Source organism: Chaetodon trifascialis, chromosome 13, assembly GCF_039877785.1.
Source record: "Chaetodon trifascialis isolate fChaTrf1 chromosome 13, fChaTrf1.hap1, whole genome shotgun sequence".
In the NCBI taxonomy this organism is placed as follows: Eukaryota; Metazoa; Chordata; class Actinopteri; order Chaetodontiformes; family Chaetodontidae; genus Chaetodon; species Chaetodon trifascialis.
This window is the reverse complement of record NC_092068.1, coordinates 14,925,543-14,942,847: the sequence shown is the minus strand read 5'-3', so window position 1 is coordinate 14,942,847 and position 17,305 is coordinate 14,925,543. Positions and strand designations below refer to the sequence as shown.

The window sequence follows — 17,305 nt, the reverse complement described above, 5'->3', positions numbered from 1 at the left end:
TTTGAAAGGAGAACTGAAGGAGCAAAGCAGGCCATGTGCACTCTCATGATCCTTTATTAGCCTCATGCTTTTGGAAAACGTGCAACTTAGATCAGATCTGTGTAACGCTTTGCTCGGGTTCATTTTCTACTTAAAAATCAGCGATAGAAGATTTTCAAAGTAAATTAGATTGTCTAAAATTGCATTTATTGATCTGTAGATCAATGTAAAATTAAGATTTTGGACTGTTAAAAGAATAGAAAATCTGAGTAGTGTCTCTTTTTAATCCGTGCTATGGGCTGGGTGCATCTGATTGGGGAACAATGCAATCTTATTTTAATTCAAACTTTTCAATTACTTTTCTATTTTCAAATGGAAAATTAAACTTGCAGGTCAGGAGAGTAATCAGCTGTGTTTAGTGTGTCAGTGTGCATTTATGTGTTTTCTCATCTCGTCCAGGCGATAACGTCAGAAATGAGTGCGCATTTTGTGGTTGAAATCATACTGCTAAAGAAATGGCACATTTCAAAGAAATATTCTTTATAAAAATTTCAAATATATTTTATTCATTTACTTTTTTTTGTAAAACAAAGACGTATTTCAGTAACAGAACTACTTACAGGTTAACTGATTAGAAAATATTGTAAGTTAAATTTTCATCTTTTATTGCTACGGTGACAGTGAATTCAGGTGCTATGTCTGTATGTATGATTTCTTCTGTCATACAATATAAGTTTAACTGAAGCAAAGTCAAAAATTGTAAGTACAAAACAAAGAAACATTTGAAGTGTGAAAAACAGCGAGTACCAGAGACTTATCAACCAACAGCGTTGGCTCTGTCCAGAGTCTCTTTCTCTCTCTTTCCTTCTCTTTTATTCTCCACTTGTTGTCAGAAACTTCTCTGCCTTAACCTCCTTCTCTCTTCAATTGAAAATGCAAAAAATATTCAAGTTTCCCTCTCTCAGGCCACAAAAAAACGGTGCTGTACAAAGTCAGTGGAAGCGTCATCCAGTCCGTCAGTCTGTCTCCTTCCATCGGTCTTCTTTCCCGGCAGGGATAAAAGAAAAAAGCCCAGTTTTCTAATCATCTAGTATTCATCTGAATAACCTACTTTTTACATTATTAAAACATACAATTAAGTGGATCATCTACATTTCTCTGCTTTGATGTTGTTCCTGGGAGCTCTGTGCCAGTGTGCACGCTGGCCCGTTGCACAGCCCACATGCACTGCAGCGTTTCATTTCTCTCAGCTCCGTTTGCGCTGAAACAAACCCCGCCTTCCCGCTGTCTGTCTATAAGCTTTACATTATCAAACACCTTTTCCCTCCAATAGTTGCCTCACATCTTTAGGTTCCCATTTCTTACTGCTACTGTCTAATTGATAAGGTTGCTGTAAGATATCATACAAGTGATTGTTTCTACTATATCAGAAGAGGAAAGTAGAATTGTTAAAGAAGATTCTGTCAGATTGCGGGGGATAGATCAAAATTTCTCTTTTGGAAATAAAATGACATTGTGATTCTTATAAAATCTGTTTCTTTGGGGCTTTTATTATCCAGAGGAGCTGCAGAGTGTGCCTCTTACCCCCCTCTCTAACGTTAATATCTCTGGTCCATCTAAGCAGATCAGACCTTTGACGGCCTGATTCATGTTTAAAGCTGCAAAAATAAAAGCTTAACCACCTTTGCGACCCCTTGTAGGACTATGTAGTGGTCTGGTAACAGATTTTGCAAGGATCTGGGTTATTGAAATGAGAATTAGGATCTATGTGGAACAGGGTGGAACGTCGGGAGCGATCGTGGATTCTGCGAATAGCACAGCGAGCCGCGTCACTGGAAGACGGTGTGGTAGGTGGGACACTGATGGGACTTCATGTACTTGATGGCGAACTTGAGCTCCTTGCTCTTCTTGTCCCACTTGTGAATGGACATGAGCAGCAGTTGCTGGTCCACTTTGCGGCCCATGATGAGGAAGTTGGAGCCCAGGCTGTCCAGCTGGGAGCACGGGCAGTTGGCGCCGTTCTTGATGTACAAGGTCAGCTTCTTCAGGTCCTTCTTCTTCAGCACACCCTGCTTCAACACTTTCTTCTTCTTTTGTGCTGCAATCAGCTTCCGGTCGCCCTTCTCCTTCTTCACCTCCTTGATTTTCATCTTGAGGGCTGAGGAAGAAGAGAGGGAGAGGGAGATATTTGACCTCAGTTCAACTTTTACTCTATAAAAGACAGATATTTACACCCAGAAGCTGTTTATGTGTCACTTCCCTTGTTCCCCTCTGCTGTAGCAGCTGTGACATTTCTGCAGGACCAACACTGATCTCTGTGCTGTGCTATTTTACACCTCTCCTGAGTATCATCATTTAACTTCTCCTGCAGCGTCCAAAACTGCGCCCTGAGTATGTTTGTGTGTCTCACTCGGGGAAAACCCATACGCGAAAAGGAGGACGTGTTTTTGGAGTTATGACCAAAGTCTTTTGAAGCAAGTTTAAATCAAGTCTTGATGCGATGAGACTGAGTCCAAGTCACGAGTCTTTGTAGGCAAAGTCCTTTCAGTACAAAGGCCTAATCATTCAAATGTGCTAGCTATTAGAAGAATACTCATTTTCTTTTGCCGTGTAAACAGCTTAGTAGGAATATTGTCTTTTTCAGAATAAGGGCAAAGAAAACAGAATATTTAGCACATGGAAATCCATGTCAAATCTTGCTACTTGAATGTTTTTTGCTTTCAAGTGAAGCTTTAAGGGAGTTTGGTTTGAGGTCTTGCAGAAGTCAAGTCAAAGTCATGTCTCAAGTTCTCATGTTTCAGACCTAACCTGATTCGAGTCAAAGCCTTCAGTACACAGCTGTGGTTTTAACATCAATAATGTTTCTACACGGGACCGCAGTCACTTACACACGTTGTAGTCAGATGTAATCAATGTTAACGTCTCATGCTCTTCTTGGGATATTGAGCTTACTTTGTGCTTACAGTCCTGTATTTTTAAAACAAAAAATACAGAACAGATACCTCTTTCACTCTTTGTGAGGGGGGCTATGACAAACTCTGGTTTATCAACCCAATGAAGTACCGACTTGTATCTCCCGTCGAGCTCCATGTTTATAAGTTCATATTTGAACATGTGAGAGATTAAAATTGAACTGCCAAGCATTTGAGAGAGGAATTCTCTGGGTGAACATTTTGACAGGTGAAATTAATCACGGGCCAGGCATGAGCGCAGGGTCAGCGTGAAGCATCGCTATGTACCCGAGCCGGTTGGAAGATGGCCATTTTGCTTCTCGCCTGCTTGTCTACAGTTGCATAAACATCCCCCGGTACACTACGATACGTATGCAGCACACGTGAAGTGATAGCATGTCCAAGAAGGAATGTGTGTGTTGAGTTGCCTCTGATTCACATGCAGCTCCTTCACTCAGGGCGCATTTGCTTGCAGGCGTGTGTGTTTTTATGAACAAATGCATTTACGTTTGTGTGTTCAGTAAAGATAGGAAGGATAAAATAATTTCCCTCCCCTGTCACTTTGAATGCCCACTCATATTCAGTCATAAGTGATGCAGAGGGGCCCACCGTGCAGCCTGGCCAGTATCCTTGTGACAAGCTGCACCCACGTCTTTATACAAGCTGACTTTCTTTAAAGTGAGCAGAGGGGGTGTAGAAGCATGGAAAGAGAAGGAGAGAGAAGTGAGCCGTCATTTTGAGAAGAAACAGGTTTTCTTTAAGCAAGCAACCTCCCCTACCAGCCCGGTGTCAGCTTCATGTCTGTACCCTGCCAGACCCCCCCCCCCCCCCCCCCCCCCCTTCTTTTCTACTCTTGTCAAAACTGTGCACCAAGCTGCCGGATGGTACAACAAGGAATGTGAAGAGATCAGACATCAAAAGTTGGCTGTAATAAAACACGATATGCTCTGAGGGTGAACAGTGTCCGAAGATGAATAGGTAACATTCATGAGGCGTGAGATCAAGCTGTAGTCAGCTATCGCCCTATAGAATAACACGGTGGAGTCATTCATGCCTTGATCTCCAAATCCATACGTCATGGTTATCTCGACTTCTCGACTCATCCCCATGTCTCATCCAGTCATATACATTAATAGCCAATGAAATGTGTTGGTGTGGCTGCCTTTCCGCTTTCACCTCTAATCATGTTTCATTCTAATGAACAGAAATAATCTGCAACGCTTTCTGAAGCCCAAAATACCCTCATGTTGGAAGATTGAGATATGTAATCCAGAAATTAATCACACAAATAAATATCTGTGACTTGGGAAAGTCATGATTAATTACGGGGATGAGCCTACATTTTGGCTGCGGCTCAGTGTGAGTAATGTGCACAAAGATGAATTTTGTTGTTGTTGTTGGATGTGATGTCTTGGGTGTTTATTAATTTATGATTTATGATGGGTCATGTTCTGTATATTTTGTAGGTGTGGGCAGTTGCCAGAAGATAAATTATGAAACTTGGTCTCTTTTAAATTGCAGACATTTCCTCTGTGGGACACTATAGAATAGAAATATGGTTTTCAGCACTGGCCTGGCCACATTTCATTTAAAATTACACTATTCTCGCTAATCTGTTCAGAAACATGAGCATGTTCTTCACGAGTCTCCAAAGGTTATGAGTTTTTTTCCTGTTACCATTTCAGGTTCAGTGTTCACAATCCTATGACCAGAGAAAATAGAGTGCAGTATATCATTAACTCTGAAGACTGGGGCAATAGTCCATGCAAGCAGAAATTCAGCTGCTGCAGAGTGTGATGGGCCAAAAGCCTCGATGAGCAGAAATAATGGAATAATTTTGTTCTGGCTTTGCGTGCAGGTCATTACTGTGGTGAAACTGGAATGCTGGAAAGTAGAAAATTGAGAAAATAATGTTGAATGGACACCGGGGACTGAAAACAGTTAAATTAATTTATCAGTGTATGAGAAGAAAAGGGTTTTGCTATCAGAGCGAGCAGAGCAAAATTAATGTGGCTTTTACTTGTTCATGTCTGTGCTCACATGACCTTTTTCAACATGTGGTTTAACAGAACAGATGGTTTAAAGTAAGAGGGAGAAGATGAAAACACTAAATATATAATGAAAATCATCATCAGCCCAAGCCTCATTATTTTTTATGTCCGTCAACAAAGTACCCTTTAACTGAAAGAGAAAACCAAATTCAATGTGTAATATATGATATATGTCTGATAGTTAGCTGGTGTTAGTGTCATTTTTAAATCTAAGGCTTTGTAAAGTCACAGCACATCAGTTTTTACATTGATAAACAAGTATGTGCATAATATTTCAGCTGATTTTATTTAACACTGTGTGTGTGTATGAAGTTATTTTGCAGGAGTCCTGCTATTATTTTTGCTTATTTAACATAATGTAATGTTATTAGAATACTGGACATAAACTGTTGCTTTTAGTGTAATTTAGTCAAATTGAATTTATGAAAATAAATATTTAATTTATTCATGAAGGCACATACCCGTGCATTTAAAATTCTTTCTTTCATGTTTTTAATTTCAATATTTCAATATTCATTTTATTTATTATTTTCTTATTGACTGATTAAAAACAGGCCTGAAACTTCTCATTAAGCCTGTGGCATTTTGTTTGCGCTGTTGCACTTGTGATTTAATAAATACAAAACTCGAAGGCCGCTTGAAGAGAGCAGCCCTTATTATTGCTTGTTCTCGTGAAGCGTAAAGTTAAAACATTTTTCCTTGATTATGTCTGGTGGAGTTTATTGCAGAAAAGTCACATTTGGATGGATGAAATCGGGCCAGTAGTATTTTCATAATCCTGCTGACAGACAAACTAGCAAACGGCTGAAACATAAGCTAAGTATCCATGGTGCACAATGCCGCCATACTTTGTTGCTGGCACCCACAAACTCATTTATTCACGTTCAGCAGGTTGCAGATTCTCCACAAGGGGGAGCTGTTTGGTCATTTTCCAGATTAGCTTTATACATGCTAACCTGCGCCGCTTCTCGGAAAGTGTAGCAGTCAGTGTCGCCACCTTCAGGCAAAGAAAGCTGTAGCTGTTGCAGTTTTAACTTTTGTGCCACCTGCTGTCAATGAGCAGCCCTGCTGTACGTTAAGTTCCCTCTGCTCACCTGCACTGTATATATGCAAGTCTTAATCTTAATGGCTGGTACTTACCGAAGTCACTGGCGCAGTAATGCTCCATGATGTTGTCTGTCTTCAGCTCATTGTCACATGGAGGGCACACCTTGGATACTGAGGGGACAGAAGAATTATTTGTCATTAGCAACTGCACCTTTCGTTTTCCATTATGGCCAGATTGGATAATATCTAAGAGCTGAATTGAGGTCATTGTTAGTCAAGTGCAGTCAGCAAAACCAAAGCCGTGTCAGTATGAAATCATTAAGCCCAGAGCACTTTTGAGGCACTTATTTGCAGCCCCCCTCCTCTTGTCAGAGGCTATTTGCTGCGGTGCGAATATACAGTCCAGCAGGCTGACTGGTGTTTGCCCTTCAATTACACCGGACAAAATGTTTTTATTCTGGCCCTTGTATATTTTGGTGGTGCAGGCGTGGTCTAGGCTGTGCAGAAAGGTAAACGCTGCAGCAGGAGCAACTGAACTCAGTGAAAAGTGCTTCAGTACACAGACGCAGCCAGCATGTAGGCCACACAGCAACCTCACATTGTGAAACAGCAAGGGGAAACCAAAGCAACAAGCTCAGTTTATTTTTAACTCAAAATTTATGGTCATGCCTGCTTTGCTCAAAAGCATGTTTAGCCTCACTTACTTTGATTTGTTGATTGTTGTTATTGTGTTCCAACTCAATATGAGAGAGAAGTACGCGTCTTACATGAAGTCTTTTTTAGTTCTCTACCGAAACATCTCACTTCTACACTTAAATATACAGCAAAAACTGACAAAATGTGCGTGGAGGTGGAAATAATTACCATGACATCGCCTGTGCCTTTTACAAAACCTGCTTTCAAAGCCTTCAATCTGTTCTCTCTCAGACACACGAACGTGCTTCATCATCCCTTTCAGTCTTCTTCTGGCTCTTCAGTGCAAAAGTTTGTTATGGCAAAACAGAAACTCCCAGAGGGGCTGGTTATAGCTGCGTGCATCTAATATCAGTCCACTTGTCCACAAAACAGAGCCTTGTGCCAGATGGATGTGGTATAGAAGTCTTCCCCACACCGTATATACAGCTGCAGGCCAGATAAATATCATTAGACAAGACTCATCTGGAGCGACAACAGTGCTGATCTTCTGCTGAGTATGCCGCCTTTTTCAGGGCGGCTGCTTATAGGGGAGCTAAAATTTTCTGTCATTCACTCTCTGCAATATCCAAAACATGTTCAGATCTCTTCCCCTGAAAGCTCCCTGCTCTTTCTCTATTCCTGTGAGTCACACTTACAAACGCGCACTCGTGCAAACGCACACAGGATTATCCTGGCATGGTCCAGTCCAGGCCCCTGGGTTAAAAGTCAGGGTTCAAAGGTTATCACCCCAGTCCAAACCTCAGCGTCTGGGTAGATAATGAGAGGGGGTCAAAGTTTAGCATGCTTCGCTGCTCAGGTCGTCGGGAGGTGAACCCCCTTAACCCCCATGTGTGCGTGTGTGCATGCGCTCGTATGTGTGTCGGAGGGAGTTGAACCATGTTCTTGGAGAGTAAATGCCAGTTTTTCCTCCTCTGAGGGTTCCCATGCTTTCACAGGCGGGAGACCTGCGAGGCCTACAGGGGGTCAGTCCTCTAATTGGCTGGTGCTGACATGAAGACTGGGACGAGAGCACAGAAACACGCACACTCAGATCAAGAGACGCCAGAGCTCTGGATTTGTCTGTTTTGAATGATTCCCTTGAAGCTGGTACGTCTTATTCAGACTCGGTGGTAATTCATTCTGGTTTCACAGGGGTGGTATGTTGGCAGGAGATCCAGCTGCGTGGATGCCAGACCATGCGTCAGGAGAAAGCAGCCCCTCCATGAAACTTCGTTGAGCTTGGACCGAAAAACCAGTATTTGGATGCTGCTGAGGAATCAATTAAGCAACGACTGCCCTCATCACGCTCCGCTCTCTGTTGAGGGAATCACCGTCATGTTCTGATGGGAATCACTGCTGCATGGCTTGGTGTGTTTTTTTTTTCCCCCCCTGGACACATTTCTACTCAAATATTTTGACATTAGGTCATTAATGTACTTTGCCATCATCTCAAAGCACTTTAGGAATTTTTTTCAGCATGCCACGTGATTACATTTTGAGAATTATGTTCTTGCTTTGGTTGACTTTGGACTTGACTCCCTGTTGTGTGCTGCTTTTCGTCATTTGCACGCTGGGCTATTACAGAAACTTTAATGTTCCCTATCACAGTGACGAATGTAATAATAATGTCTGTCAGAGCCGTTGCTGCAGAGGATGAAGATTGGGAGTTGAGGATTGAGGATAAGAGGGAAAGCACGATGGGAGCAGGGTGAGTAGAGAGGTGGTCTTGTTGGAAAGCCCTGCTGTTAATCCTCAAACAGCAAGCCAGAGTGGAAATGACGTACGGCAAGAGTCCAGCAACTTAACCACACAGCTTCACTTAGTCATAGCTCTGAGGTTAATATCACTTTCTCCATTTCAGTCTCTCTCCCCGGCTCTATCTTTTGTCTCTCGTCCCCCTCTCGCTGTCTTCTCTCTTTCACATAACCTTCTTTTCCATCTCAGTATTTTAACAAATTAGAGAGGCTGATGCTACAGAATCTCCCCAATAATAGAAAAAAACATCTTAGACTTGCTTATGAACACTTTTGATGTGCTTGATAAAGAAATTGTCAAGCAGTGACATAATTTTGGAAAAGAGCGCTCCATGAAGAAGTGTCAGTGTGCACTTATATTTGCCAGCTGAGCCCTCCAAAAACATTACAACACAGTAATGTGATGATATCATCATTTTGTTGTAATTAGTTGGTGCAGTAGGAAATTGCTATGTGCATTTAATTTTAAAGTTTCAACAACATGAATTATAGTCATCACTTTGTGACTGAAAGAGCAGAAACGCCTTGCCCAAACAGTTTATTCCGAAAAGACTCCATTTGTCATTACGTGACGTTCAGGAATCCTTTTCCTTCGCTTCAAACATTCTGTTGAAAACACAAACGCTGTAAATCACTTTTTACGTTTGCAACATTTCAGAAACTTTGCCTAAAAGCAACTGTTACAGTTGGGTGTAATCCGAGTCGCAGTATGTGCAAATGTTACATGCTCCTGCTCACTTTCTCCGTCTCTCTCTCACACAAAAGATAACCACATCTAACAGTGTCGTCATCCGATCCCCTGACGTGTCTTGTACCTCTTCCCTGCAGTCGGCGATTACAGCGACATTAATGGGAAGAAAGTTCCATTTAAAGTATGCGTGGGTCACTATCTCATGCCTCATTTGGGCCCTTTAAGTTATGAGCAGCAATTCTTATGACATAAAACGGTACTGTGCCGGAGATGAAATGCAGAGTGTGATTTATGTCGGAGGGCCTAACATCTGTTTTAATGTGGCATGCAGACAGACAGAGGAGGACTTAACTGTGGCCTGCAGGCAGCCCCCGGGGCCCCTAAAACACAGCATGCTCCTTGCATCTGTAGGAATCCTATACAGAAGAGAAAATACATTCTCAAAAGGCCGAGGCAGTCTTCCATGCACACAGCATTGGATCACATTTTCCCTTTCATATAGCAGCCAGGGCCACATGAGTAGCGCCCATTGTGCTGCTGGGGACCTGACAGTGCTGCCTGTCTCCTTCAGCACGGTTGTAACTTACACTGGCCGCATCAGTGAGTACGGTGAGGACAGACAATATCTTTCACACCATGCAATTTCAACGACTTCCACTGGACAGCGTGTGCGTTGTCTTGAAGAACAGTTTGTGTGGAATCATGCAGTTTGTGCTAATGGAGTTTTCCCCACGCAGACTCTAACAGTATCCTACTGACACCTGTTGATTTGCTGATGCTGACAGTAGCTAAAGGTAGCCTCATTATAGGTGGAGTTGATGGGTGGCATTAACTGTGCTCTGCCTGGCAGCCTGAGCTCAGCTGGCCTTTTTCACTCCCTGGATGCCTGGGCCCTCTTTTGTCAGCAGTCTGCTTGTCTTCCCTAGTATAATATCTACAGACTTGTGTTTCACATAATCACCCCCCATCAGCCCCTGTAACACACACACATACCCACATACCCACAGGCACAAATGCCAACACATCCACACACACACACAGCCTCAGCTCAGGTGGTGTTCCTCTCGGTTTTGGCTATGACAGAGAGGTGGAAAGTGAATCTAACTCTGTTCTGTTAGTTTCCACAGCAGCCCTCGAACCGTGCTATATCATGTAATTGCAGAATAGCCCAGATAGCATCGGGGCCTCGCGGACAGAGAGAGCAGCAGGTAGTACAGCACTTAATTCCTGCGATTGATCCAACTCCCCAAGAAGCACCTGGATTACCACAAGAGTCCTCATATGATCCTGTGTGAAGAGGATTGTTCATCTCCTTTGAGGATTCCCAGGAAACTCACTTCTAACAGGGCTTAGCTGAAATTCTTTTCTTTTTTATTATTTCTGGCTGTGTGTGTTTGTGTGTGAGTGTGTTTGTGTGTGTGTGTGTGTGCGCGTGTGTTTTAGAGCCAAAAGCTTGTCCTCGGGATGGCCTCATCGGCACATCTGAGAATCTCTGGTTCTTAACAAAATGTCAGTGACTGAGCCTTCGGGCTACAAGTGATATGGGTTCACTGTGTTTGAAAAACACAGACTCACAGCCACACATGTACACAAACTCACACTCCATTGTTAAACTTAACCAATGTTCAATTGTTGATTTATCCTCAAAACATTTAGTTCATCATATTTTGTCTTTTTTTTCTCTCTGCACAAAATTGCTTAATAGCAAAGTTCCCTCTGCATTTCTTCCAGTGCTCTCGCACCACTTTCTGTAATCTAGCCGCCTCTGATCATTATTTGATCAGATAGGATCAACAAACAGTCGCCTGTTTGAGGAGGTGACAGACAAAGTTTAAGCTGCCTCCTTCTCAGGGAGCATGTGAAAGAATGAGTTATGGCTGCGCAAAGCCAAAATGTCACATAGTTGATACCAGTCCTACAAAAACAGAACAGCCATTTTCCCTAATGGAATAAGTCAGCTCTGCATGAATTCACAAGAGACGATCTTTTCCCTCTTTTTTCTTTTTTTTTTTTAATCTGTGCAGATAGTTAGATATCAGTCTACTGTGAATGTTACTGATAAAAAGCAGAGATATGTCACACGACTTGTTATGATTGACATGACTAAAATCATTTTTAGTGCTTTAGTAAATCCGTTTAATGCATTAAAGGACGGCGGAGGATAAGGAAAACACATTTACTGTGTGCTATGTCAAATTAAATATTAACATTAGGGAACATTTCACCATGAGCAGATAAGAAATGACAATAAATGGTTAAAGGCAAGAAGTAGAGTAATGAGAATAATAAACCGTTTTCTTCAGGTCTTTATTGAAAGCAGAGAGCCAGACACTTTTTATGCTGCAGGAAGCAGCTTTTCTCCTATTCTATGCACTGTCTCCCTCTCTTTACTCTCCCGCTTCCCTCTCCTTTCACTCCTCTCCATTCGGCTCTCTCAGGGACAATCAGACTTTAGCTGTTCCCAGTCTCTGCCTGCCTCTCTTGTCCTGTCATGTCGACTAATTAGTGGGGAGCTCCGTAATTGGCCTTCTAGCTAATTGGCCTGCTGGCTGCCAGACCCAACAAAGGCCTAGCAGGCTGGGACACAGTGGGGACTGTCCCCCTCCACTGTCTAAAGACCCTCATCAACTCCCTCTCTCCCTCTCTCCCGCTCTCAGCACTGACTGCTTTTGTGCAAGAGGCTGCTTAAGTAGTCGCGGCGCATACACATGCATGCACACACACACACACACACACACACACGCACACGCACACACACACGCACACACGCACACACACGCATGCACACACCTATTTCTCTCTATTTAGTTCCCACTCGGCCTCTCACAGCTCACTGTTGGCCCATCTGTCTCTTCTCTTACTCACTCCCTGTGAAAAATTATATAATATTTTCCATTTTTTGTGAATCAAATCCCTCTCAGAAACCCTAGTGTAGCAATTTTCCTTCTTATTTCCTCCATCTTGGGTTTAATTCTTCATTTACTGACACTCTGCAGACCAGCTTGAGAGCTGCATGCGTGACAGCTTGAAATCAGACATCCACTCAGTTGTAAGATAGACTGATTGATGGATGTCTGCTGATAAAGGTGTGTGTCTGCATGCATGTGCATGCGTGTCACCTTTTCAGTTAAGATGTGTTTAACATAACAGTCCATTAATCTTAACTCGGTGAGCAATCTGGCCGTCGGAGTCTCTCAGTCTCCTGTCTGTCTCTCTCAGTCTGTCTCTGTCCCTCCCTGAGGCGTATGCAGATGGCAGGGGGCCGTCCTGAACTGTCCACTTACCCAAAAACTTTCCCCCGTCGCCTCTTCCTGATTTTGGCTGTGTCGCTGATCTCCTCTGGATATTGTCTCAGTTAAACTTCCTGGCATCATTGCAGTGCGGGTAAAGCATGTATGAGCCTCACAGGCGTTTTCAGGGTCTCACTGTTTCTGACTGTGCAGGCTCTTGAACTCTCATCTGTCTCAGTCCTGTTAGTTAATCAAAGCCCTGATATTTGCAATGCAGAGACACATTTCTCCTCATTTTCTTTTCTTTAGTAGTGTTTTGCATTTGTGGCTGCATAAGCCAAGTCATAGTAGAGCAATAATTTCTTTTTTTAATTATAATTATTTAACCCAGTTTAAAATACTCGCTAATATGTGTATTGATACTGCTTACAAATATGCATGTGTTGTACCGCATGAGTAAAAACTAAAATTTGTGCAATATAAGCCATGTTATGAACAGAATATTAACAGATTATTTAGTTACAGCCTGCTTTTAAGCTGGAAAAGTTGTATTTATTGATTTATCCAACTTAAATCGAGTGTGGTTACTGAGCTTGTCACATGACATTCTGAGTTTTTGAGAAGACATTGATGGTAGAGTTGTCAAAAACACATTTTACCCTCTATAAAAGCCACAATTCAACACAATTCTTCAGGAGCCGTAATAAAATGAAAGTTATTCCCACTATTGCTGACTTTTAACTTGTATGTGTGTGAGTATGCTTGATTGAGGCTGTGTGTTGGAGTGGGTGTATGTGCACACAGCTGCACTCCTACCTGGTGGCTGGGTCGCGTGGTTCCCAGTGAACTGCATGGGGATGCAGAGGTCGTTATCAATGGGAAACTTATCACAGGTCAGCATCTCTGGCCAGGGGAAGCCGTAGGTCTCCATCACCGGAGCACAGCTGTCCCTCACGGCCTCACACAGGGAGCGGCAGGGATAGATGGGCCTGTCCAGGCACACCGGTGCAAACAGCGAGCACAGGAAGACCTGGGTATCAGCATGGCACCGTTTGGCCAGGAGGGGCACCCAGCTGCCCGCCTGCTGCTTGACTTCTGGCATGGTCTCGTGGTCCAGGAGGTTGGGCAGTCTCATCTTCTTGTAGCCCACATTGTGGCACAGGCGCAGGTCAGCTGGTATGTCCACACACTGGGGCTGCTTGGTGTAGAAGCGGCCATTGTGGAAGTTGTCCGACTGCCAGCTGTAGTAGTCGTACTCGTCTGCGGCCGAGACGGTGAGGAGGAGGAGGAGGAGGGAGAAGAGCGACAGGCCCAGTGCCAAGCTGAAGGAGCCCTGGGTTAATGCCCACCTGGGGCTCTTTTGTCCGTGTGCCATGCCTCTCTGAGCTCGAACCAACAATTCAAGAAGGTTGTATCCAAAATCTCCAAAGTAACTTAGTGAAGACAAAATGCGGAGAGAAGAGAGGAACAAGTGGGGCAGGCGTACAAGCTGTAATCCCTTTTTGTGTCCTGAGTATGGACGCGGTGGATTGGAAACAAAAGTGTTTAATTCCCTTCTTCCCTGGAGAGTCAGCCCTCTAAGCCTCCCTGAAACACCTCCCTGTGTGTGTGTGTATGTGTGCCTCAGGTAGTGGAGTGGGGAGGCAGCAGTCAAGGATATGTGAGCACACGAGTAGGACTGCTTATTCTCTAACTTTCCCTATTCACAATTTCTCACTCTCCTTCCCTCTCCCTCTCTTAGCACTGTCTCCAGCCCTCCCCTGCTCTCTGTCTATCAGTCTGTAGCTGTAATGAGGACTACCTTAGGTTTTAACAGGCAGTGGTGGCTGCTCTCTGCGGCTGCCTGCCCCCTAGCAGGCTCCCAGACCACTCACCTTCCTACTGGCCTCCCCTGCACTCACTCACAACGGCCTCGGCCAATCGCAACCCTGGGGGAGGCTCCCACCGGCCTTCAGGACGCTCCTCCTACCCCTCATCCTCCAGAAAACCCCTCCTCTACAACAAGTTAACATGAGAGAGCGAGAGAGAGAGCAAACTAAGGCAAGTTCCTCCAGCTGTATTTTTATGTCCATCTCTCTAATATGCACACGATTCTAAAGTCAGAATCACACCCACAAACACAAAGACAGTGCCTTTTCTTTTATTCATCAGAGGTTCAACAAGCTCCCTGCACATTGCTCCACTCATAACAAACGATGCCTGCTTGCCATTCAAGCCTGCTCACGTCATTAGCACAAAACAGTCTAGCATAATGGGCTCCTGCTGGCATCAACAGTGAGAAAACTTACTCTCTCACACACACACATGCAGAAGCACAAATGTGTTTATGCAAGAAATCCAGGCAAGGGAAGTGAATGAAGTGGGTGGAAGAGAGCTTCAAAGTGTGGTGTGCAGCTTACAGGTGGCTAGGTGGTTTACCCGCGCTATGGGAGTTATGCTAATGCGCATGTTAGTTGTGAATAGAGGCACGCTGCCCCTCTGTCTCTTTCTATCAGTGCCACTGACACAGTGAGGGCCTTCGCCTTGGCAGCAAATTCACTGGAAGGGTCACATTCAGATTCAAAGGGCTGCAGCATTGTGAGCAGGATGTGGGATCGGTGCCTCACATGGAGCGTGTTCTTGCATCTTGCATTTGATCTACGTCACGCATTAATGCTCGTCCTCATGTGAATGGGCTGCGAATGCAGGTTCACAAAGTGTTTGCTTGCTGGGGCGAGATGATATTTTATCACGATGTCGCAGGATTGTCAGGACGCAGTCTGCGGCCGGATACTCCTGACACCGAGATGAAGTGAAAAGACATGTGATTTTGGATTATTATTACTATCCGTATGTGGCAGTACAAACAAGGAGACTAGGAAAGCGTGCGTGTGTGTGTGTGTGTGTGTGTGTGTGTGTGTGTGTGTGTGTGTGTGTGTGTGTGTGTGTGTGTGTGTGTGTGTGTGTGTGTGTGAGAGAGTGAGTGAGTGTGTGTGTTTTGCAAACAGTTGGAGGTGTACTTGGATGGGAATCAGGGACAGTATTGTTCTTCGCCTGCAGCGTAGAAGATAAAATTCCAGAAACAGCAGTCGGTCCATAAAATCTAATTCAATAAGATGAAATCAAATAGATAAAAATGCAGTTCAATATCAGGCGACCAGGAACATCAATAAAACCCTCGAGTCCACATTATCCAAGCAGCCATATAGTTTTATAGTATCTTGACCACACTTTCACTTATTCCCAAAGCCGGAGGATTATGAATAGGATTACTGCACCGTCAAATCATTTTTTTACTTGAGAATTGAGTTGAACATGTTTCAGCCTTATCTTCCCGAGCTTTATTTCAAATCCCTGTTGACTTATTGTTGTGTGCAGACACTGCCGAGTGATTTTTCTGGGAATCGAAACGCTGCCAGCAGAACAAACAAGCTCAATTTTCTGTTGGAGAAGTTTTCATAACCTGCATCGTGGAAAGATGAGATGGCGGTGAGCTGAAGTCACCCCTAGAACGTCATCATCGTCATTAAAAGCATCGCTGAGTGGATACAAAGCGTTGTTTGCTTTGATACGTTTATAGCCGAGGCTAATCGACCGTATTTCCTCACCTCTTCTCTTCCATCACTCCACTCCTGCTTTCATTCTCCAAAGTCTTTTGTTATTCAGAAACGAGCTCTGTTAACCTTTGCACTGCAGATAATCAATATTACTCACAGCTAATAATCTGTGGACCTTACTCTTGAAGGGCTGGTGAGATTGTGCTGTGCACACCTCACTATCTCGGTGACGTATCTCGTATACACGTTAGTGCGGCAGTGACCTATTTTAAGACCGCTAGCGTTTCCTCTTGATACAGGCGCAGTGTACTGCCTTCAAGTCGGTAACAAAAGTGTCTTTCATGGTAATCAATCAACAATGGTTGTCTCCTCGTGTTCTCCTTCCCCTAACTGGCCCCTGTGGCCACCGGCCAATCAATTCCACTCTCCAGTTTCCCGCCCTCTGATTGGACGAGGGCTTTAAGATTAGGTCCAGCCTGTATTGTTGGGCCTAAAGGTTTAGTATGGTTTGAAAAGAGTGTCTCAGCAGTTGTATGAGTGTGTGTGTTTGGAGATAGTGGTGGTGGGTATGTGTGGTTTGCGTGTGTTTGTGTGTGTGTGTGTGTGTGTATGTGTTCGTGTGTGCGTGCGTCTGTGTGTGTGTGTGTCAGGGATATTCTAAAGAGGAAAGGCTGGGGTGGGTGAGGTGGCCAGCCGCCCAAATATGCCCTCCAAGAAGAGTTTGAATTCCAAACCACACAAGAAGATGGAGGGGATGGAGTGAAAGGGAACAGACACATCCACATTTTGTCTTCCTCTGACTCAATCTGAACACAGACTGCAGAGAGTACAGAGAAATGCCTTGTACTTTATGTACCTCCTTAACTGCTCAGTAATCTGTTACTTCAATTTGACTCAAGCCAGAGTAAATAAAAGCACATTGAAATTGAGACTGAGAGGCTGAGATTCAGTACACTGTGGTACTGCCCCTCTTCAAAGCATCCCTTTACATTTCAAAAAGGAATTTTTCAGGAAGCAGACAGATTCAGAGCAGCCGATGCATCCATGCAAAGTTATGCAACCGCAGAAGAACGCGAATCAGTGGTGGAGGAGGCTACGCAGAGGCAGTAACAGGTTTTCTCCAAGAGTAGACCCCCACCTCCTCACCACACACACCTCCCAGCCTCGCAAGACAACAATAGGGATTAGGTTGCAGAACTGTCAAAACATGTGTGAAACACACAGACCAGTGTCTCCCACAAATAGTTTTTCTTTCTCTCTCTCTTTATCTGTCTCACACACACACACACACACACACACACACACACACACACACACACACACACACACACACACACACACACACACACACACACTGAGACTGTAAATGCAAACTGTGGTAGAGGCGTAAC

At 44.0% G+C, this 17,305-nt stretch overlaps 1 protein-coding gene across 1 annotated transcript; it reads right to left on the bottom strand.

Annotated features, from left to right (window-relative positions):
* Positions 1-515: 515 nt before the first annotated feature.
* Positions 516-14,177, bottom strand: sfrp5 (secreted frizzled-related protein 5). The gene is made up of 3 exons (XM_070978248.1): positions 13,195-14,177; positions 6,122-6,199; positions 516-2,137 (listed from the first exon to the last, which is right to left on the bottom strand). Exons 1-3 carry the CDS (start codon positions 13,751-13,753, stop codon positions 1,809-1,811), a joined length of 966 nt encoding a protein of 321 aa, XP_070834349.1. The 5' UTR covers positions 13,754-14,177; the 3' UTR covers positions 516-1,808.
* Between the last annotated feature and the right edge of the window lie 3,128 nt (positions 14,178-17,305).